This window comes from Serinus canaria, chromosome 5 (assembly GCF_022539315.1).
Source record: "Serinus canaria isolate serCan28SL12 chromosome 5, serCan2020, whole genome shotgun sequence".
Lineage (NCBI taxonomy): Eukaryota > Metazoa > Chordata > Aves > Passeriformes > Fringillidae > Serinus > Serinus canaria.
The window spans coordinates 25,671,909-25,695,503 of record NC_066319.1 but is presented as its reverse complement, the minus strand read 5'-3'; the positions used below and the strand labels follow the sequence as shown (position 1 = coordinate 25,695,503).

The following is a 23,595-nucleotide window of genomic DNA, read 5'->3' as shown; positions in this document are numbered from 1 at the left end:
TCCTATAGAGTTTGATATAAACTAGTATTAGAACTTTTTTTTAAATTCTCTCATTTCAGAAAAGCATGATTTTTGCTCAATTTATTTTCACTGTTTGCAGTGTAGACTTTATTCCAAGAAGTATTTCAAGACAACCTCTGTGGTGTAGAGACCTACTTTTAGAGGGCAATTCATGCTCTCCATTTTGATCATTCTTCTTATGTAGGGATAAATTGCTCTTTGGAGACAACTGTTTCTTTCCATTGTCCAACAGAACCTGGGGAAATTAGGTTAACACCTCACTTTCAGGTGACTTAACGGGGAAGAAGTTTCATTCCCTCTCAAAATCCCCATTGATTTTGCACTGCATTATGACATATTAGGGTTACCTTTTTTCATGTTGCAGACACAAAATGCTGTAGAGTATTACCATTAAATTACTTTGTTATTCCAGAACCTAAGAGCAGCCCGTCAAGTTCACCAGTATGACCACGATGTGGATGAAGTAAAGGGCTGGATGCAGGAGAAAGAGGCAGTGGTGGATATAGAAGATTATGGCTATGATCTTCCAGGCGTACAGACACTTCTCAGCCATCTTGAGGGAGTAGAGGTAAGAGGATCTGTGATGAAGCAGTAGCAGAAAAGCACAGATGGCAAAAAAAAGGAGACTGATTCTTGACTGATGCCTCTCAAGCACCTTGCTTGCAAGACAAATTTATTGCACTCTTAAATATTCTTTGTGCCTCAGAGAAAAGGGCCTTTTCCTTCTGTTTTTAACATTGGGATATTATATTATTACTGCTTTTGCTTTGAAGGATGCAATTCTCTTCTAAATTCTGTTATGACAATTGCAAAGCTGTCAGAAGAGCCGTAGGAAACTTCAGGTCCACATTTGCTAAAATAATCTGCTTCATGTCTAAAGAAGTTTTTTTTATGTTTGATGATGAACAAGGCATTAAAGGAAAACCGAGAGGCATTCATGTTTCCAGCCTCTGTACAGCCAGAGGGCAGAAAATATATGCATCACCATTAAATCCACTTTTGATAGAGCTAAGTAGTGACTTGGTGTTACAATCCATTCTGTCTCCATTCCAGAGAGATCTAGGAGTCATCATGAAAGAGCTGGAGAGGATTCGAGGAGACGCTTGGCACCTCAGCCGCACTTACCCTCAGGTTAAGGAAAACATCATGGAGAGACTCACGGATGTGGATGAGTGCTGGCAAAACTTGGACAAAAAGTTTCTGGAGAGGAAGGCAAGACTGAGCCAGGCAGAACAAGTCCAGCTCTACTTCAATGACTGCAGGGAGCTGATGTATGGATTGGCCCCTTAAGTTTGGCAGCGGGCCTTATTTCTTGTCTTTCCCATATAGGATTTTCTAAATTAGAGCTGTTAGTTATTTGATTCCTGCCCCAGGTGCTCTGCAGCTTGCTTTCAAATCTCTTTGAACAATAATCCATGGCATCTCCTCAACAGCACTTCACAGAATTTACCAGGTATCAGAGGTGACCATGACACCTCAGCACAGTGTGCATGACAAAGACACTTTTTCTAGACTAATTCCTAGACAGTCCCTAAACAGTCCCCTGGAGAATTCCATCCCTGTGGATAATTTTGGCAGTTTCACAATTTCAATTGAAAATACTGTTGATTCTGTAGGAAGGTAGGGTTAGATAGTGAAGTAATTTGTACACCTGCATATACACAAGTGGCCCTTTCTCTCACAGTCAAAGCAGCTGCATTAAAGGTAATCTCCTGCAGCTGCATTAAAGATAATCTCCTAGAATAAGTAATGAAAAAGTTCACCTATGACAGGAGTAGAAATACAAAGATAGTGGAATGGTTACCACTGATTATTGGACATTTGCTATGCTAAGGGGTAGATACTGAGTTCAGGTAAATAAGTTTGTGCCAGTTGAGAGTTATGGAGTAGAAAATGTTTCTTTAAAAGTATCTGTAAATGTGCTTCTTTCCATGAATGCTCTTTGTGCACATGAAGTACTTTCCTGTGTGGTCCTTTACAATGTATAAAAATACTGTTAAACTGTGTAGTCTAGGCAATTGCAGTTAGCTCTTTCTGAGATTTTGAATGCACAGTGCTTTGGTATGTGCAGATCTACATCTTCATTTTTAATAGGCTATGTATGGAAACAGCACTGGGAATAATATAAACCCCCCTAGATGTTTGAGTAAACCTTCATCAACATATTTGTATATTGCTATGGTTTAACCCCTCAGTCAGCAGCCAAGCCAAGCCACTCACTGCCCCAGGTTCCCAGTGGGATGGGGAGGAGAATCAGAAAATAAAAACAAGCAAACAAACAAAAAAATCAACTCATTTGTTGAGAAAAGAACACTCTAGTAATTGAAAAAAAAGTAAAATGTAATAATACTAATGATGAATTTAATTTTCTTTTTTAAAAAAAGGGAACTAACCCTCCCAGAAACTATTGATGCACAATACAATTGTTCATCACCCACTCACTGGTGCCCAGCCTGTCCCTAAGCAGCCATTGGTCCCTCCTGGCCAGCTCCCCCCAGTTTATGTACAGGGAATGGTGTTCTGTGGGATGGAGTATCCCTTTGGCCCGTTCAGGTCCTGGCTTTGTTTCCCCCCTGCCCGGCTGTTTGTGCACCTCCTCACTGGGAGAGCCTGGGAAACTGAGAGGCCTTGGCTGAGGGTCAGCACTACTCAGCAACAGCCAAAACAGCAGAGTGCTGTCAGCAGCAATCTCATCCTGAACCCAAAGCTCAGCACTGTACCAGTTACTAGGAATAGAATTAACTCTATCCCAGGCAAAATCAGGAATATTAATATCTTTTGTGAGCAAATAAAAGTCTGCATACATGTATCCACAGCCATGGGATGTGTGCATTCCCAAATGCCCAGCAGACTCAGATTCCTTCCCTTTTTACCCCTTGTCCTGCTCCGTAGGGCCTGGGCCAACGAGATGCATGCTCTGGTGATATCTGAGGAGCTGGCGAGCGATGTCCTGGGAGCGGAGCTGCTCATCAAGCGCCACGAGGAATACAAGCGCGAGATAGAGAAGCAGTGGCTGAAATATGAAGAAATGCAGCAGGCAGGAGGTGACCTGATGAAGAAGGGACATTTCATGTCCGTAGAGGTGTGTTAAGAGTTAAATATTTTAGGAACAAGGGTGAACAAAGAGATGAAACAGACAGGAGGTGCAGCTTTGTCTCTCAGAACAGAAGAACTAAATGGGACAATCAGGTTCTTTACTATTAAAAGCTACATCTTTCATGTGACACACAGAAAAAGAAAACACATTTTTAAGTTCTTGGGCTACATTACAATGCAATCACCTTGCACTGCTGATGTCCCTGAGTTCACCAGAACAGATGTAATTCTTCAGAAATGTCCAAAGGGGCAATAATGTTAAAATTTCTGTGATTCTGTTATCTGTGTATCTTTAGACTTTGCCCAAGACACTGTCTGTAGATCCAGAGATCACACCATTGAAAACATCTTCAGAATTTATGCAAGATCACATTACTTCTGTTGTAGAAAGAACAAGAAAACTTTCCACAGTTGAAGTCTCTCCACTGTTGCCTTGCCATAAGTGCATGTATTTACTGAATCTCCCAGTTCTCGCCCAGTTTCATAGTACAGGCTGCCTGGATATAAAGTTTCATCTTGGGAATCATATGGCAGAATATTTGTCATACAGTATGTGGAATATGCCTAAAGTTGTATTATCTAGCTACACAATTTACCTGCTAAATTAATTCAAGTAGGAAAAAAGAGAACTCAGATGTCTTTTCTAAATTATGCTAAGACCTCAAAGTTATCTAGAGATTATCTTCTAAATCATGAAGGCAGAGTAGTGCCTGCCAGATAGCTGGCTGTCATGTGAAAGTCTGATGGGATTTTTCAACTCCTGGCATTACAAATATTCTTTCTCTAGATTGAAGAAAAACTGTCAGAGCTGTCTGAGCTGATGAAGAAGGTAAAGGAGAGCTGGGACATGAGGAAAGTGTTATATGAAGAAAACTGGGAGATCCAATTGCTCCGCAGAGAGCTTGAACAAGCAGAAGCGTGGCTGGCTGCCAAGGAGAGCTTTCTTTCAGACCCATCCTATGGGGTGAGTAACAGCCCTGCAGCATTACTGAGCACTGTGTGCCTCTTAGCACATGCAGAGGGCCTGGCTCATGGACCAGCTCAGGCCTGGAATTAATCACAATCTCAAAGGCAACGAGTCCTTGAAATTAGAAAGGGCAGGAGCTCTGTCCTCTTGCAGAAGTGAGCCCAGGGCAGTTGCTGCACTTGACATGGTGATGGGCTCCTGGAAGTGGTGGCTTCCAGGGGGTGGTAGAAGCCAGATCATTTTTTTCACATAAAGAATTCCAGATAATTTTTTCACATAACTTGGAAAAGGTTCAACCTTCCCTGTCTTGCTGAGAGCCTGTCTCATAAGGAAAAAGAAGTTTTCCCCATCTTGTAGGGGAAAAAAGGAGCTTCTCCCACCTTGTTCTTCCCATTAAGTGGTAGAATGTTTTACACAGGCACATTTATAGCTAGTTTGTAAATTCCTTTTTAAACACCAGCATCCATATTTTTGTTTGTTTTGCTGTTTTGGTTTTTTTTCTCATTGTTGACTGTCTTCTGATAATTTATAAAATTGGAAAACAAAGTCATGGACTTGGATATCAGAAACTAAGCAGAGGACATGAAAGAAGTCTCAGATGGATTTATTGTAGGCCAGGAACAAACTCTGTGTCTAGCACAAGCCAGAATCCAGGTGCTCAATCTGCACATAAACAGTTACAGCTGGAAGCCATGGTATTACAAGGCCTTGCAGAAAAGGGAAGGTTGGTATTTGAGCCCTTTTTGTCCTGCAGAGCAAACAGACTGCAAGATACAGACCTTTTTTTTAAATGTATATTCAGATTATTTTTCATACACAAATGAAAAATTTTAGACATCCACTTACAAAACTTTCAGAACCCCCACTTGGCTGAATGGAATGGATCAATCTGAAAATCTTAGGTATAATCTCTTCAGATGGACTTGATTTTGGACTTCTGTATGTGGCAATTTTTCCATTCAGGATTCAGTGTCTGAAGTAGAGGAATTATTGAAGAAACATCATGATTTTGAGAAGATGCTTGCAGCACAGGAAGAGAAATTTGCTCAGCTCAGCAGGAAGACTAAGGTGAGTAGTAGAAGGCTGATGAGCTGTGCATGAAACGAGATGATGTGGGTCATTGATTGTTTGAATGTCCCTCTCTGTAAAAGATGGGGTATATGAGAAACCAAAGCTGAAATATTTCAGACATAGCAAGACCTATATGTGGATCAAAAAGAGACCAACTAGCTTGAAAAAGCTGTAGGGGAGAAGTGGAAATTTTCTTCTGCCAGGACCAGCAAGCAAGGTGTGAGAAACAGGGTGATCCCTTGCTGCACAGATGGAGAGATTTTGCTTTATTCAGGATTTCAGTAGGGAGCTGAAGCCACTGAATGGGACAGAGGATAGCAAAGGTCTGAAAATAAATGGAGACCAGTGCACAGATAGGCCTTTTTCCTTCTGGCTTAAGGTTTTTACAATGGATTATGTTAAATACCAAAGATATTAATACAGTGAGCCTCTAAGATTCTCTTTCATTGTAGGGGAGGTTTTTGAAGTTATTTTCCTGAAATAACCAGAAAAACATAGTGGTTGTGTTTGACTTTAGGCTGAAAATTAATCTGTCTTTTGTTCAGGTTCTTGCAATTTGGCTAAGTGAAGGGACAAAGGCCCTTCCCTCTGAAATTTTCCACAAGAACAGCCCTGAATACTCAGTGTTCTTACAGAAAACTTGAAGAAGAAGTGCCACAAGAGAAGGAGCACAGTTTCTCCTCAGCTTATTAAAACAATCAGCCTCCAGAGAACTTATTAAGGGCAGAATTCACCATATTTGAGGTTAACTGCCACTAGTATTCATGATTTGGACAGCAAAATAATGCTTAGCACATTGCAATTAGATTCAGATCTAACTCTAAAAATTCCAGTGGAAGTACAGGCCTTAAGATTCAGTGCCAGGAGACAGTTTATTTGGAAAACTGTTCCAGCTTAAAATAAAAAAAATCTTAGGTAAGTATCCATGAATGCATGAAGGGGATTTTAAAAAATTTAATGCTACTGTCCTACAGAGAGAGATGAATCTCCTGAAACAAGTGGACACAGAAGAAAGTGAGCAGAAGGACAAAGGCAAAGTTGTCCGGGTTCCGTCTCTGAGAAGAAAACCATCAGACAAAAGGAATGCACCCCCAAAAGTGACAGAGACAAAGAGCACAACGCTCCTGCCACCTGTGCCCGCACACAGCGTGTCCTGGAGGGTCCCACTGGAAACTATTTTCTCCCCCATTGAAAAGTCCCCAACGAGGTTCCAAGAATTCACTTCCTTGGAAGTCCCTGAAGTGCAGAGCAGCAGCAAAACAGAAATGAAAGCTGAGACAAGGCTTGGTGAGATTATCCCTGCAGCTACACCAAAGGTGGTGGGCCCACAGGCTACATCTTTGGAAAGTCGCGGTTCTTTAGGCTCTCCTTTATCTCCTACTCCTACAAGCCAGCAACACAGCAGCAATTTGTCAGAATCACAAGCCACAGACCACACATCTCCCCAGGAAAAAGGTGCTATAGGCTCCTCTTTCTCCAGCCTGCAGACCAAACTAGCAGCAACACCACCTGAGCCTGCACAAAGGTCACTAGATAACTCACCAAACTTACTGCTGTCCAGCTCCTCTTGGGAGATTTTAAAGAATACATCTTCGGTAAGTCCCAGGAATTTCTGGTTCTCTCCTCCTCTCTCTCCTACCCTGTGCTAGTTAAAGCAAGGCAATAACAGGAAGTTCTGTGTGAAAGTCACAAAGAGCACTGTGGCATTCTGGTGGATACACTCCTGGATTCAAACAAGAAGCATTTTGTGTGTCTTTGCAATTCAAACACTTTCCACAAAGACAGTTGACTTAAGCAGCTATGTACAGCTTAAAACTATTTTTAATTTACTAAGCTTTTATAGCCTAGGTCTTAACAATTGTACTGGTTTCTTTTTTTCCTGTACTAGAGGCTATTCCTGCTGCTGAATACTCAGCAGAGCACTTAAAAACAGATGGTGTCTCACAAAGAGGATGATTTACCTACAGCCTCACTGTGAGGTGGCAATCCACTCTGTTCAGAAGTCAGAGAGAGGCAGGACTTCATGGCACACTTGCCAAAGAGCTGACCGGGTGCAAGACTGGAAACAGAAGCTCCTGTTTGCTCACCCTGGCAGGAAATTCACTGTTAACCCATTGGCAGATAAAATTGTTTCCTTTTACTCCTCTACTCTTGAGAGGAGCACCCTTGTCACAGATCCAAGCGTAGCAGTACAACACATTGGTGTACTCAACAATTGTGCAGGTGGTATGAATATCGTGAACAATTTAAGTTGTAAAATGCATGTAATAATTTAAAAATAATATTAGTTAATTAACACACTAAGAGAAAATTCCATAAGTAAACTGTTCAAGAAGGAGTTGAATTCTCTTCATTTAGGTGGTCTATCAAAGATGTGATTGCATCCTAGTGAGGATTCCAGCTGTGCAGTCAATGTAAAGGCTAGAGATCAGTTTCTTTGCCTGGAGTTTATCTAAAAAATACCTTCAGAAATTTCACATAGGCCAAAGGGCCATTTTAAAGTTAAGTAGCAATGTTCTTGTATGTCTCAGGTTTCTGCAAGTCTCCAGAACATGGAGGGTTTCCTAGAGAAGCGAGACCAGCTCCTTCCACGAAGACAACAGGTAGAAACAAATACCATCACTTTGGGTTATTACTTTACTCCTTGAGTTATAGTCCAGATCTGCTCTGACTTCTTCAGGATAAGCTCTTGCTGAAGAGGAGCTCAGTAGTGTGGGTTTGCTTCAGTTATCCCTAAAATGCATGAGGAGGTGTCCACTGGCTTTGGCAGTACCTGATCTCTCAGAGAAAGAGACAATGGAATTTTTGCCTGTCATGGGAATCACGCAGAACAGAGTCTGTCTACAGTTAATGAATTTATAAACCAGGGTCTAGGCTGTATAAGCATGTTAATTACAGTTTCCTAATTACAAGCAATATATCAACTGGTTTCAATATATCAACTGAATTAGGGGAAAAAAAAAACAAATGAAACAACCAAAAAAAACCCCCACAACAACAAAAAGAAAAAAAAACCCACCACACCAAAAAAACCTAAAGCTTCATGATCCTGTAACAGCCTGTGAGAGTTTGTCAGTAGTGGAAGCCCTCAGTCTCATGCTACCGATATTTGTAATTTCTAGCTGTGCTAGAACAGAATTAAGGTTCTGTTTATCTTTGAAGAATTGGTTTCTTAAATATAGGTTTGAATGAAACTGAAATCTGAATTCTTATCCTGGGAAATAATATTGCTTCAAAGCAGTAGCCTAATGATCACGACAGGCCAGAAAATTTTCTAATATGCACCACCAATCTACAGACATCAATTTTTGCTGAGTGTTTGCACATAAACAAGTTGTCTTGGATTATGTGCCCCATAGAATATTTCCTCTGAAATTTTTAACTTGAAGGATCTCTTTTAAAAGGTGAATCTGGAAGGGACTCCATCTTCTGGAAGAGAAATTTATTTTCCTTCACTTCTGTGCACACAGAATTAAGAATTCAGAGACACTGAACTTCCATATCTCCCAACAAGAAAAGCTGTGACTTAACCTTCCTTAGAACTGTTTCCTTCCTTTTCTCAGAATGACCAAATTGTCAACTTTATTCACTGGCAAAACAAAATATGAATATAAGTTAAGGATCCTTTATCAAGGAGAGTCTCATGGCACTAGGCTGTTTCAGTGGTACATAGTTTGGCTTGGAAATAGCTGCTACTTTTGCACATTGCTCAGTAGCATTCCACTGGGGTTAGTTTAGTAAATGAAGAAGAATTCAGCAGCCACATTAGATAGTAACACTTACAAAAATCAGCCTGTGACCAGCAGGCAGGAGCTGATATTCCAGCTAGGGAAAAAAGTGGAGTTATAGTGGCCAAAAATTAGACAGAACTTTGATTATCCACCTTCAGCAATGCTGCTGACAACATGGTGTAGGGCTTGCTTGAACCAGATTATGTTGTTTGTTCAGTTCTGACTCATGGAGACCCTTTCTTGAATCACTTACACAGAAACCATTGCAGGTCCTGTTTTTCTAAGAGATAACAATGACTGTGAGAACTTCTGTGATCATAATATCAACAGATCTTGGCTTCCTGTGAAAGTTGCATGTGAAAGATTTCACTACTCCTATAAAATATAACTGAATTTTATTACCTTTTCTATTCATGTAGCCACACTCAAGGTCTTGGAAATCCTTCTATGTAAAACTTGATGGATTAAAACTTGATTTCTATAATGATGACAAAGAAGCAACTAAGGTAATTTGGGTTTTTTAATCTTTTGAGCAAACTTTGTGTCTACATATGTAAAAATGAATTTTAAAATGTCGCCTTTGGTTAGAGGCTGGGGTAATCTGTTCCCTTTCAAATGTGAGCTGATTGAAAATTCAGTGATTATTCAACTGATGCAACAACAGACTGATAAGCTTCCAGAAATTTTCAAAGATACTTATTTTAAGGCATATCTTATTCAAGTATTGCCTTCAAGATATAATGCAATTGTCCATAGTTCCTATGTAGTTCACCCTATTCAGTGATTCTGGAATTAAAGTTCGAAGCATAGAGAGATGGGTGTGTAGTCTGCCTGAAGGTTGGTATGGAATTGAATCCTAGCAGAAAGGACACAGAAGACATTTTGTTTTGATTTTATCCCCCTTCAGAACATATCCACCGTCCTGTCCCTTGGCATTTCTGGTGCCAAATGTGAGAGGCTGGTGAATTACACCAGGAAGGAGAACGCCTTCATGCTGCGGTGAGTCTTACGGAGAAGGGCACAGATAACAGCCCATGCAGCTCCCTGCCCACAGTCACCCCAGGCTGGGTGTTGTTAGGGGGCATGACTGGGGTGTCTCACACTCACAAGCACAGAAGGCATAATTCACCTTTTCCTATCCTTGTTTACAGGCTGAGAGACGGAGCAGAGTATTTCTTTGCAGCACCTTCTCAGACACTGATGGAGGACTGGCTGCAATCACTACAGAATAATATAGGTATATTCTCATTTCCTTCAAGAATGAGCTGTGCTTTTAGCAAGTGATGGTAAGAGAAAAAGAAGAGAAGAGAATGACAAGGTGTCCTTAGTTTGGGGCATTTTGAGCCATCCTTTTTGCCTCTGTTAGAGAGCAATACACAAGTCACCTGCTTCCTGTGATGTAGTGACCTGGTGGAGGAATGTCCAGGATGACTTAAAAAGCAGTCTTTCAGTTGTACTGTAGCCAACATCAGGTTATTCTCTGCTAGGGGTGTGGCATTTGGAGCTGCTTTGGATCTTGATCAACAGCTTTTCTTCTGAATCTAGATCTCTTCTGGACATTTCTCTACACAGTGGCTTACTGGGAAGGAAGCCAGAGCATAATTATAACTATGATGGTCAGAGAAAATTGTTATGGACTCAGAAGTGGCAAACTCTACCTCTAATGTTACTTTTTTTGTGTGGTTTTTTTTTTTAACTCTGTAGGACATGGTAACAGATCCCATTCTACAGCGATGGTGCAAAGTTTCCTTTCAAACACAGAGACCTCCCAGAAAAGAGTGTGGGATTTTCCAGACAGGGACTCTACTGAAAAATTAAGCAGCAAGAGCTCACTCCTGAGGTATGGGCCCTGTGCTGCAAAGCTGACCAGATGTCAGTGCTGCTTGTGCTCAGGTAGCAGCCACCTACAAAGAGATGCCCTGAGGTCAAACAGTCCCGCTCCTCTGTCACTAATGTCACAAAAGTAACGTGGCCAGCAGGAGCAAGACAGTGATTGTCCCCCTGTACTTGGCACTGGTGAGGCAACACCTTGAGTGCTTTGTTTGGTTTTGGACTGCTCACTTCAGGAAATCTGGAGTGTGTCCAGAGGAGAATAATGAGGCTGGAGCAAGGTCTGGAGAACAGTCCTGCTAGGAGAGGCTGAGGGAGCTGGGGGTGTTGAGACTGGGGAAAGGAGGCTCAGGGGAGACACAGGCAAGAAAAGACACTACAGCCAAATTCAGAAACCTGGCCTGTTTAAATAATTTTTCTTGCATTTGGAGTCTGTACAAACCTTATAGGCTATGATGTGAAATCCTAGTCCCACAGCTGGGCAGACTTTGGCTGCTGAGCTAAACACTTAACCAGTCCTTACTTACATAGAGAGACAAACTCCACTAGATTATACCTGGTTTTCTGATGATGCCTTTTGTTTGTAGGAGAACACCTTCCTTCAAAATCAAACCAGAGAGAGAGTCTGCAGAATTTTCCAGAGATTTTAAAGAAGATGGACCTACAGTGACACAAGCAACAATCCCCACCCTAAGCCTAGAACAAAGTGGAAATAAAACAAAACTGCTTCCCTCTCTACTAAAAGCAGGAAGAGAAAAATTACATTTGCCTCAATGAATTCCAGACAATTATAACTTAACTCAGCCCTCTAGAAGTGTATTAATATGTTTTAAGTTAACCATTTCCCTGTGAACTTTTAAAATTATGTATTTAATCTCATAAAAATCTTTAAATATAATTAAACAGGATTGCATCTGGTGTATTTTTGTGCATACAACAACTTTGTCATTTGCCATTATTACCCAAGTATTATCTACCCCAAGATATACACCAAAGGGCAGGGGGACCTTTAAGCCAGACTGCTCACATGGAATGATTCTGTGAGACAGGGATGGGTAGCAGTGAGCAGTGCATGAGGTGCATCTGTGAGTCAACTACAGCCATGTGCAAGCAGATTTGCAGATACCAACAGAATAGATTTATGAGGCTTGGGTGGTCTGTGCAGCCAAAGATAATGTTATATGCTTCCTACAGCACTTTGTGGTCTCCACAATCTTTTTTACAACACATTAACCAACCATACTCTATTGGCCAGTTCTTTCTGGATGAAGCTACCAGGAAAAAAAAGTCCTGCAGCATTACTCATTTTTAATGGAATCTGAAACTTCAGATTCCATAGGCACGAACAATCAGTGTCTCAGTGTAAAAGGAGAAGAAAAGTAGGACAGCAAGGAGGAATTCTAGTCCCCAGACAGCAAGCTTCAAATGCTATTGTATGGTGTAATCACAGGGAATACATAATTTTAACCCTATTTATCTCTTTTTCTGAGTCAAGGCATCCAATAGGTGAGCTAATAATTTCATTTTTTGGCTAGTCCATTGCTCTCCTCTGTTTACCCCAGCTGAAGCTGCTGCCTGTCAGGAAAAACAAAAGACCCAGCATATCAAAGTAATGGGAAACTGATGCATTTCATTACTGTTGACCATTTTTAACTGATTTAAAAAAAAAAAAAAAAAAAAAAACAACAAAACACCAAAAACCAAAACAGCTTCAGTATTTTAAACTTATTATTTAATTGACTAAGATGAGCCTTAGCTGTGGCTCCTCACCCTGCCTTTTGCCATTCCACTGAAGAGGGTCTTACCCCAGGAGGTAGATTTTGTTCTAGGTTCTCCATACCTTTGTAAGCCAGAAGATCTTCTCCCAGATTTCTTCCATTCAGTCTTGAAACCAGTGAAAGCCCTGTGAAGTTCTCAGCAGGCATTTAGCATAAGTAGAGCTTATACACCTGGAAAAAGCCTTGTTTTAAGTGCATAAGGACTTTCATGGTTCTGGTGCTCTTTTGCAGTATTTTATTTTTCATTAATATATTATTAAACAGTTAAAAGACACAAGCAAGCAATTTCTATGAAGAGCAGGTAATAGTTATAAGAACAGTCTCATTTCCTTTGTGTTTGGCAGCAGATAGCAAGCTCTGTATTTTGGGGGGTTTTCCAGCAAAATGTTCCCCTGAGAGCAGTGCTCTGGGGTGTATTTTGGGTAAGGTTTTTTGGCAGGCATGCGTCCATCTTCAGCAGTTAAGCAAACACAACACCAGACCAGCAAGGCCTGGTTTGTAAGTATGGCAGGTGCCTTTGCTGGTGAGATGCAGAGAGAGGCAGCTTTCTCCTGGCAGTGTCTGATTGGTTTGCATGCACTCTGTTCAGTCACAGCACAACACCTGGTACTAGGCAGGCAAGAATGCGGCCAAGGAAAAAACAAAACCACACCTCTGAGGTACAACCACACACAATTCCAGAGGCCCTCAGACTCCACATTTACCCTAAAGGGAACAAGGACCAGTCCTGAGCACAGCTCTCTGATCAGCCTTATGCTCTGAAACTATGCCTTGTATTCCTGTGGTGTGGGGGCAGTGCAAATCACGCTCTGAACCCGAGCCCAGGAGTGCTTTGAGGGACAACCTGTGCCAGCCACCACTTCCCACAAGCTGCACAGACAAGACTGGGCAAGGTCTAGGTCCCTCCAACCTACAGAATTCTCCAGCAGCCTCTGTGCTCACAAACGCCCTCCAGGTCCTCCTACTACACCATCAAGCCAGCCACACACTCCTCCAATGCCACAGAATCATAGAATCATTTAGGTTGGAAGAGACCTCTACAACATCCAGTCCAACTGTTAAATCAGCACTGCCACGTCCACCACTAAACTGTGTTCCCATATGCCACATCCACATTGTGTTACAAAAACAATAAGGCAACCAAAATGAAACAAAAAGGCACTCTGATGGGCAATGATACAGCCCTCACATAATTTCAGGCTCTGAAATACAAAACTATATTTGAAAAAGCTATTATAATTTAAGGCTACAGAGGTACCACATGGGGCACCAGGGAAATGAAGGGGAACATGCCTGTCTGTGCCTCTGGCTGCAAGATTAGACAGCAGTTCCCCACCTGATTTTAAGTCTTGGCAAAACCACTGGTGACAGCTCTCCCAGCAGTCACATCGCCTTCCCCACCCACACCTCCCTCCCTCCCACCCTCCCTTTGTAACAGGATTTAACAGTTCCTCAGAACAGTAATTCTGCAATTCTGCAACCCAGCTCTGGGTTACCTGAAAGCCTTGTGGCTCCTTCACATTTTACTGGGTCTTTCTGTTTGTATTAGCAGCACTATGAATGCACCAAACATGCTCCAATTATTAGTCTGTGGAGCATTTTATAAGACCAAAATCAAGTTTTCTCAGTGTGGCTGAGCTGCCTCACTGCTGTGTACATGCTGCCAAGGCTCACAAGGGTTACAGACTGTTCTCTGGAGCCCAGGGACACAACAGCAATATCTTTTTGCAGCAGCAGGGCTTTCTAGGAGCAGCCAGAGGAGCATGGGAATGCTGCACACCCTGTGCACGTGTGTGCACAGAGCCATGTGGGCTTGTATGTGCCACACAATGCTGTGCCAGGACATGCTGCTCTCCTGTGCAAAAGCAACAGATCCAGCTGGATCAACTCCCAACTCAAAATGGCTCTTTATGTTTTGTCTTGCAGCCAGTATCTGATTAGTTGTTAACTTCTAATGATCTGAATCCCGAGGTAGGGTTGTACTGCAGCCGTGGAGGCTCCTCAGTTCTGGGTGTGTTCCTTAGCTCAGCAAGTAAACATTGTTCAAGAAGCATTGCTAAACCCCAGCCATGGCCATTGCAGCAGAAGCAGCATTTAGTAGATGCAGGCTTCAGGCAATCAAGTCTTTTGTAAATGGTCTCTCTTTGAGCTTCAATATTGTCTGTGTATACCAAAAAGACAGACCCCTCTTCCTCGTTCTTTGTCTGATTTTGGATTTCAAGTACAACTAATTCTAGATCTCAAGTAAATTTCCAACACAGAAGAAATATGTAAGATTTTCCTTGGAAGTCCTGATGAATATGCTGTGTTTGGAAAAAAAATCCAGAGGCAGGTCCAAATCCTTCAGAGTGAGGAAGTCTGCAAACTTCTCTGACTTCTGTGAAGCTCTGTTTTATATTGTTCAGCATCCTTCCCTATGATCTTTTTAATCTAGTGGAGTGCTATAAAGATGTTCCAAGCTTCTAGCTCAAGGCAAAGTCTCTCACTGCATTCCAAAGCAAATGAAAACCAGGTGTCATTTTCCAAATATTTTCCACCAGCAAGGAGGAAAATGTGTGTCCTATTTTTTTTTAATTTGTGCTCTATTTTATGTAGCACCTATTAAAAATACTTTGCCTGTGATGTTAGGGGTAGAAGACTGTAAAGGGAAAATCTTCTGTGTGTGAAAATACAATGGCTCTGCACTCTGTTAGTGAGCTATGTTGTCCTACATTCAGTTTACATCTGTAAGGAGAACCAGCTTACGTCTCAGTCACGATCACTAAATTAAATGTACTTGAGTCTATGGTAATTATTCCTCTCAAACTTCTGCTATGAAAAACTTGTTTCAGGCTCTTGACATTTTAATCCAAAAAGGCACTGCTGATATAAATCAATACAATCACATGTGCTTTATGCAGAACTTTTCCTGCAGCCAATGCTCGAAGGAGCTGTGCTCACCCACTGCTGCTACTGCCCTCTCTTTTGAAATGTAACCACCCCCGTTGTGGTGGTCTGGAGCAGCATTTCTCTGCCAAAGTCTTGCAGGGGAATGGAAAAAAGGAGTAACTTCTAAATCAGCAAGGGAAATAGGCCAGACAGAGTGCAGTTGTCCACACTGCAGTTTGGCTGCTTTTCACATATATATGCCTGACTTCAAAGCTGAGCCCACCAATTCAGTGCAAATTCTAGTTGCTCAGCCTATCTGAAAATCTGGACATCACTGAACGCAAATGGCCAGGACTTGATCTGTAATCAAATATTGAAAGGACACCAACAATGGGCTCAGGGTTGAAGGGACAGGCTCATCCAAAGAACTACCACCACCACCATATACTGCAACATCAAGGAGATCTTGGGAGATCTCTGCCTACCAGGACCCTAATTTCTAAACAAGACCACATTGTGAGACTCCTGTGGTCTGAAAATGCGAGAGAAGGAGATAAAATAAACCCTGCTGAAAGCTGGGAGCCTGAACACGGCAAGGTGAGAAATGTACTGGTTTCATCAGTTTTCTGCAAAGGATGAACACTGTGATATGTTGTAACATGACTGTGATTGTTGCAATGTGCTGCCATAGCCTTCAGTGGGGAACAGGGCAAAAACCCAGCCTAGGGATATCCAGAGTAGCTGGAGAAATTCCCAGTCCTTCTGCTTTTCCTTCTTTCTACAGCACTCCTGATGGCCTGGAGGAGCAGGTCTTTGTTATTGAGGATGTTGTATTTGCTCAGGTTCACAAGTTTATCAAAGTTTTCAGAGGAGTAAATTAGCCTAATGAGGTAGTACGGTGAGCAGTTGTTCTCCAGATTTACTTTGCCTTCTTCCATCTCCGAGTGACCACGCTTCACCCCTGCAAAGAAGGACAAAAGCCACCACAATGAGATGAATCTGGAGTACTATCACTCAGTGTAGTAGGGGACTGATCTACTTGGCAGGACCTTCTGTTAAAAACAGCCCCCAGGAAATACTGCAAGCACACTCCACAGCTTGAAAGAGCCATTTCTGGTCTATTTTCCCAGTTACTCCTCCTTCCCCTCCTGCTAAAGCTCAGACCTGGAAATCCCTCAGCAGAGCTGGCACTTACATTCTTACATTCCTCCTTGTCCTGCCCCTGCAGACATCATTCCTAGGCAGCACGGCCATGGGTCCACATCCATTCCCAAACCCTGCAAGTCTGATTCTCAGACAAAGACACACACCTGGAACACCGTTCAAAATCCATGACTGCCCCTGGATTAGTGGTGACAAGTGCATGTCTGCCAGCTAGAGTGAGTGGACAGCCTAGCACATACAAGGAGACCTTGTGATGCCAACCACACAGGAGTGCCTGTTGTAGAGTGCAGAGGGACCAGAGCATCCTACACCAGGCTGTCAGCAAACTCCAGCCTGGCCTCAGGTTATGTCTCTTGGAATTGGCAACACCCATACTGCCTGCTACATCAATGCTTTTGCCTAAAAGGACCCCCTAATTACCTGCACCGAGGACTTTGGCAGTCTCATATTTACATTTCTACAAAATATTTTGCTTCCTTTCTTTGCTGGTTTGTCTGCCTATCTCCTTGCAGTCTGAACCAAATATGCCCAAAATGCTAATGTAATGTGAGATGACTATCAGCAGGGCTACAAACAGACTGCTGAGATATTCCTTATCATTTCAACCAGAACCTCATGAAAAAGACACAAGAATTGTGCTTGAGACACAGCAAGTGTTAGTCTAACCTAGTGGTTTCTGAACAGCGTGTTCTCAGGGTGCTAGGCACAGACTACCACTAGAAGTGGCTGAATTAAAAATATCCAATGTTGCTTCACTGAGCCTCACAATTCTCAGAGAGATGTATTATCTGTGCTGTCCACATCCAGATAAAGCTGCATCTGCCTCAAGCACACCAAAGCACAGTCTATAACTGCTGCACTGCAAATGGGCACTTCACAGGCTGAGTCCTTTTAGAATTTAAATAGTTAAAAACAAGAAAAATAACTATCCACATTCCACAAGATGTCTCTCATCCCCCTAGAAACAAAAAGCTCCACTGTTCAACTTGAAATCCATGCAAGCAGGTTGCCAAGGTCCCCCTCCTCCAACCACCCACATCAGTTGCTGGTTGTCAGCTTGATGGATGAATCAGCGACTGCTGAGAGACGCAGGTGAGCGTCAGAGCTCACCAGTCTGGACCTGGAGCACAGAGAACTGGCAACAGCTGCTCTGCTCTACAGCATCTCATCTATTTTTCATTTAGAGAGATTCTAAAATTTTCACCTGCTTTACCTGCCCCCCACTGCTCAACGGCTGGATCTCACCCCACATTGCCATTTGGACCATTTCCAGCCTCCACTGAACAAGCCTAGCTCCCTCTGCAGAGCATCTCCTCTTTTCATCCACTGAGTTTCTAAATGTGATTTTCTTGATTTAGCTCTTACTGTACATATTCACTGAGCATGACTGAATATCAGAGCAGAAAAGTACCTTTAATTTTTGCTGCTATTCCTACTCTTCCTAAATGCTCCCTCAGAGACTTCCATTTTGCTCTGGTCCCACTGTGGGCCCCAATAAATTTTGGGTAAAGCTGGAAGGAGGTCACCCTAGGCACCTCCCTCTCCACCACAGGCAGCCTGGGGAAGACAGGGGTGCAAGGCAAGCTCTGGGGCTGGATGGCCCAAAGGCCAGCTCCTGCTGCTGCTTTCCAGCCCACCAGCAGGTCCTTCAGGAGGCCCTTATCTCCCTGTTCTCTCTGGGCCTTTCTTTACTCTCCCTCTTCCCAGTGCCAGAAAAATTCCAGCACTCTGCACATCTCTCTTGGCAGGACATGGCACCAGGCACAAGGAAGACCTGCTCCAAGGGACAGTAACATGAGCCATCTGCCACAGGCAGGGCTGGAGGAGGCAGTGTGGCACTGAGCTGCCCAGGACTGTGTCCTCCATGCTTTTCCAGTGGAGAACAGCCAGCAGGAGTATGGAGGCTGCCCTTCTGCCTGCCATCGGTGGACACGTGACACAGACCGGGGTAGAGCACAGAGCACAGTTCTGTTCTGTATTTACCTGGCTCCTTGAATTCCTTAAAGGTGTCATTCACCAAAGGAAAATGGATGACTATAGGTGCTCTGGGGTCCTCTGCATCTGCAAATATGTAACATTCCTTTGGGTTCTTCTCTTCTTCTGGACTTAGCTCCACTTTGGGGAATGGGATGTTTTGTATCTTGCAATATTTGTACGTCATCTCTAATTGCTGTGGACACAGAATGCCATGGAGTTAAAGCTCTAAGAAAAGAATCAGGTTTACTCAGGTATCCTGGGATACAATGGCATCTTAACTCATTCCCTAGAAACACTATGAAATGTGTGGTGCAGTAGAAACACTGTGAATGTGTAGCCCAAAGTAGCCACAGTACAACCTTACTTTCGACCAAGTCAGACAATGACACTTGTCACCCTGTAACATTTTTTACAAGCCCAAGGGAATGACCCCAAGTCACACTCAGAATTCATCATGACAGACCAGGAGAGGTCAGAGGCATGTCTCCAGCAAACAATTGTTACTGCAATTCCCAGAGGATTCTAGGAAGTATATGTTGTAATCCCCTATAGAAAAAAGAGCCCAACAGTTTCCACAGTCCCGTTCTTGAAGGAAGCTTTTTCCTCCTTCATGGTATGGTGATATATGATTAAGATTTAGACAGCCACTTACTTAAAAGTTTTAATAAAACAAGAAGAGTTTTCCTCAGCAAAGTGCAGAGTAAGTTAATCTTCTCACCTTGAACACATGTCCCAAACCATAATCAAGGGATATGATGACATCTACATTCCTCTCTGGCTTGAAAAGTGCTGCACCACTGGTGTTGATGAAATAGCCAACATCTATCAGACACAGGTATTTCTGCAGAGGTGTCAGATTGTTAGGGAAACCATCCAGCACAGTGTCTGAAAAACATTTTATTATAGTTAGTGGTGCATTTTTAGGAAAGAAAGAGTGAGTAATTCTGTCTGTGCTACATGCTAAGGGCAGCTCCTTGGTTCCCCTCCAGACTGGGGTCACCTCCCTCCACAACATGAGCCCACAAACACGGCCTCAGGAGCATGCCCTTCAAACTGCACATCTGGACACACCTGGCCTGTTTCCAAACTCTCCCAAAGGCAGGCTGTGGGGCAGCCAGACAGAGGACAGGTGAGACAGAGACTCCACTGACCTCACAGCTGCTCTGGGGAGTCATTTTTCACAGAATACAGACTTCAACAGATTTTTTTTTTCCCCCTAAGAACTGGGAAAAATGCAAACAACAAAAACAATTTCACAGTGTAGCAACACAACTAACAAATGCAATACATCATTGCACTTTTTTTTTCTGCTTTGCTCTTTTTTTGCTTTTGCCTTCTCAGGGTTTGCTTTCAACCCCTCTCTCAGGTTGAAAAGTCTGACTTCAACTTGCTTTCAATAATGTCATATAAACTGTCTTAGCCATGCTGCAAAAAAATACCACATCATGCAGACAACATCACCTACCAACAGCTTAAAACACTGCCTGAATTAATTAAACCTCACATTAATGCCAAAAGGGGATTACACCAACTGGTAAATTGAAATCTAAAGCCAGTTTCTGATAGCTGGACTCTTACTTCTCTGCTGGCAGCCCCACCAGCTTGCCCTGCAGACAGCAAGTCCTTTACTGCTCCTCCAGTACACTTTCAGTCCCATGGAACAGGGAACATTTTGCCATGGTTTTAAATATCAAAATAGTGGTTTGAGATTGTTCCTCAAGTTCACAAAATGAGGCAGTAAAGTCCAGAGCAGAATAGTTGAGCCTCAAATAATTGTGTTTAGGCATTTTAAGAAACTGTTGATCACAGAAATACTGTTGCTAAGTTTCAGCATTTCAATTCATTCAAATGCTCTGCTTCCTTGGCCTCATGCTGTAGTGTTGATTTAAACCACGCAGAGTAAATCCAGCTTGTTCCATAGCCTGGAATGTTTCACACCAGCTTGAAGTAATAATTCATAATTTTTCCATTCCCTCCCTGTCAAGTCTTAACAAAAAGTGCTTATTTTAGCATTCAAGGCTGCTGAGAATTCACAGATTTACCTGTAATAAGAGACATTTGCTTGCAGTCCTTCACAGAAGAAACAGAGCATACTTTTCAGTTTTATTTGGCCCGGTGAACATTTTTAGATGAATTTCCATTACCCCAGTTTTCTTATCACAGAGATGGAATTTTGCAGCATTTATTCATGACTGTGTATGTGAACTACAGCTAGACACTTCTTGTGAGAATCCCCTCTTTCATCCCACATCAAAATAGAGATTTTAAAGAAATCCTGTCTCAGAAATATCCTTGGAAGCCTGAATGCTAGAGTAAAGGCATTAAGCTAATTTCAGATTATTGGAATTTATTATTTTTAATCTGGAAATTATTCCAGATTATTATTAAAAAATTAGGCATGGAAAGTCTTGTTTTAATATGTCAGATAACCTGAGCTGCAGGGAAGCCTTTAAAACAAAGCTCTATTCTCAAGACTTCATCTACCATAAGATTAATTTCTGCTCACAGACCTGGCGTCTCCTCTTACTCCTAGAGATGGATCCATACCTGGGTTAGCTTGATCTTACACAGGCAGCAAAAATAAGATGGAAAACCCAATAATATTTCCCACTCCAGACTTTCAGTTTCTCTTTTCCCACTCTGGATTTCATGCTTTCCAGATATTTTACTTTATTTGTAGAATATCTAACCCTGAGATAGTCATTAGTGTTCCTATGCTCGCTTCCTTAAATTCCCCTTGAAATCTGCTTCTACCCATTTGTCTTTACAAAACTGTCAGCAAATATAAGGACAGTGATGTTTTTTTAACATTTACTGACTGTCAGTTTCATCCTTCATCCACCTTCTGAAGCTACTTGCTTGCTCCTTCTCTCACCCACCCTTCTTATGCTACTTGTTTTTCCTCCTTCTTTCATTTGTTTTCTCAGTGCAGACCCTTTCAGGACCCAGACATTTTGCTTACATTTGAACATTTGAAAAGCAGATAGCACACTGTGGGCTCTGCCTTAATCCACAGAAGAGCACCACCATCTCTCCCCATTGTCAGCAAACTGTGTGGCAAGGGCAGAGAGGGACAAAACACATTGTACCTTGCCTAAAATGGGAGAGAAAATGCAACGTGCCCAAGAGAAGGGCTCAGAGAAGGCAGAGAACGTGTGCTTTCTTGCTGAAGTCAGATTAACCTCAATAATGGGGGGGACTCCCACATTGCTACATGATCATGGGATATATGAAGATGCTGGGATTATAGGAAGATTTCTGATGCAGCTCCATCACCTTGCTATCCTTTCACACATTTTTTCATAGGTTTTGAGGTAAAACTATTGATGCCTGCCTATAGAGCAAAGGCCACAGAAAATGGCTCTTCAATTTATAAATAAGTATCTGGTTTTCTAACATTTAAAGTCTAAACCCATGTGACTTAAACTTTCTGTGGATTTTAGTACTTCTGTTTCTGAGAGATTAAAGAGAAGTCTCTGGATGGATAATCCATCAGGCAGAAACACCAGACATATGGACAACCACCCCCATGCAACTAGTCCTTTCCTTCATCTGATCCACATAATACCCTGCTATTTTATGCTTCTGGTGTTACCTCTGTTTCCTGACCTCAAAAGATTTAGGAGGGGCTAAGATTTAGCCCCTCCTAAATCTTTTGACCACTGTGCCTATGCAGAGTGACAAACTTCCTGAAGAAAAGCACTTCTTAACCCAAATTACAGGTATCTTCTGGAAGTGAAAGAGCAGCCCACAGACTAGTTAATTTTAACCTACTACCCTAAAGAAACAGATACCATGAACATAGGTCCAACTCAGCCAATTTCCAAACCCTGAAACAAATATGAGTTTTCCAAAGTCTAAAAAACAAAATCTGAGATGTTACCTGCACAGTGCAGCTAACTCTTTGTTGCAGTTACCTTTCCATTCAATAAATTTTTTCTGATGGATATAATCCTTATGAAACTCTAAGCCTCTCAGGAAGTTATGAGACTTTCCCAGTAGTGGACGCTTGGTCATGATGTCCTGAAACATTTCATACAACTTTCCTGACAAGCAAGATGGAGGCTCAATAACAGTAACATCTTCCTCAGGAGAATGCTTTTCTGAAATAGAGAAGAAACCATGAGATAGAGAAAAAAACAACAGATATCTGCCCTGCCAGACCCCTCTGCTGGCTAGGTGTTCTTGTTGTCTTCCTGTGGATCACTCTCATCCCTGTTTCTTACAGGCTGCTGGAAATCGTGTGCGTGACCCACATCATTTACCAAAGAGATATTGCATTTTCTTTAAAGCAAGCACATTTTTTGTGTTTTACTCTTTCAAATGACATTCTGGCTTTGTACTTTTGCCCACAAGTAAAAGCCAAGCTTCTCATTTGCAGTAACAGGCAGAGCCATTTAGCAGACCATGAGGAAACTTTAAATGAAAAACATTTGTACTAACATGAAGCATGCCTCTGGGGAAAAGAGAGAAGAGAAAAGAGAAAAGGACATAGCAATCATTCTGATACAGATTAAAATCATGCTGGAAGATCCATAGTGAGGCAACACTTTAGAAACTCTTACCTATATCTACCATATCTTGGGACCACCGTTCCCAGAATTCATTTGAATTTGAGGACCAGTACAAGCCATCCAGCAAATTCCTAGTAAAGATGTTTGTCCAAAGACCTGCAAGTCAAACCACATGGTGTTAACCACTGACTATTGCAAATATCCATGCTACACATTGTTATCCCACCCAACCTGACCCCATCATGACACAACTTAAACAGCAGTTCTCAGAGAGTTCAAACACTGTGGTGTAAGCACTTCAGTGCTCTTTCTCAGGAGGTAACTACACACAGAACATTCACTGCATTGCCCAGAGTAACAATATAAGAGGTATCAGTCACCCAAATGATGTTGTAGAAAGTTTCCTGTGTTCCTGAAAGAAAGCAGGCTTTGAAAGCACGGTGAAGCCATGTAAGCATAAAGGCCTTCTTTAAACTGATTTATTATTTAAATTGATCTAAGACTCATTTTCTTCCTTCCAGGCATGTTTTGTTTCTGTGGAGTGCAGCTGGTCCAGGTTCAAAATAGAATTGGCTCCA

The 23,595-nt window shown here is 42.2% G+C and overlaps 3 protein-coding genes across 9 annotated transcripts in view; 1 reads left to right on the top strand and 2 right to left on the bottom strand.

The window, feature by feature from the left end:
* The window catches only part of SPTBN5 (spectrin beta, non-erythrocytic 5), a 96,207-nt gene extending 84,639 nt beyond the window's left edge, over positions 1 to 11,568 (top strand). For all 3 annotated transcript variants that reach the window (XM_050975224.1, XM_050975222.1, XM_050975223.1), the window contains exons 60-71: positions 434 to 589; positions 1,075 to 1,292; positions 2,914 to 3,103; positions 3,905 to 4,081; positions 5,048 to 5,152; positions 6,130 to 6,750; positions 7,687 to 7,758; positions 9,306 to 9,392; positions 9,794 to 9,885; positions 10,038 to 10,123; positions 10,591 to 10,726; positions 11,304 to 11,568. In XM_050975224.1, coding sequence (XP_050831181.1) covers positions 434 to 589; positions 1,075 to 1,292; positions 2,914 to 3,103; positions 3,905 to 4,081; positions 5,048 to 5,152; positions 6,130 to 6,750; positions 7,687 to 7,758; positions 9,306 to 9,392; positions 9,794 to 9,885; positions 10,038 to 10,123; positions 10,591 to 10,726; positions 11,304 to 11,493 — 2,130 coding nt within the window. In that variant the 3' untranslated portion in view covers positions 11,494 to 11,568. The remainder of the gene's footprint in view (positions 1 to 433; positions 590 to 1,074; positions 1,293 to 2,913; positions 3,104 to 3,904; positions 4,082 to 5,047; positions 5,153 to 6,129; positions 6,751 to 7,686; positions 7,759 to 9,305; positions 9,393 to 9,793; positions 9,886 to 10,037; positions 10,124 to 10,590; positions 10,727 to 11,303) is intronic.
* Positions 1 to 23,595, bottom strand: part of MAPKBP1 (mitogen-activated protein kinase binding protein 1) — a 529,170-nt gene that overhangs the window by 346,854 nt on the left and 158,721 nt on the right. The window lies entirely within an intron of this gene.
* PLA2G4B (phospholipase A2 group IVB) overlaps positions 14,378 to 23,595 on the bottom strand; it is a 29,596-nt gene continuing 20,378 nt past the window's right edge. For all 5 annotated transcript variants that reach the window (XM_018907656.3, XM_009102442.4, XM_018907653.3 and 2 more), the window contains 5 exons: positions 23,069 to 23,173; positions 22,421 to 22,606; positions 19,222 to 19,388; positions 18,510 to 18,696; positions 14,378 to 16,323 (listed from right to left, as the gene is read on the bottom strand). In XM_018907656.3, the coding sequence (XP_018763201.1) occupies positions 16,085 to 16,323; positions 18,510 to 18,696; positions 19,222 to 19,388; positions 22,421 to 22,606; positions 23,069 to 23,173 (884 nt within the window). In that variant the 3' untranslated portion in view covers positions 14,378 to 16,084. The remainder of the gene's footprint in view (positions 16,324 to 18,509; positions 18,697 to 19,221; positions 19,389 to 22,420; positions 22,607 to 23,068; positions 23,174 to 23,595) is intronic.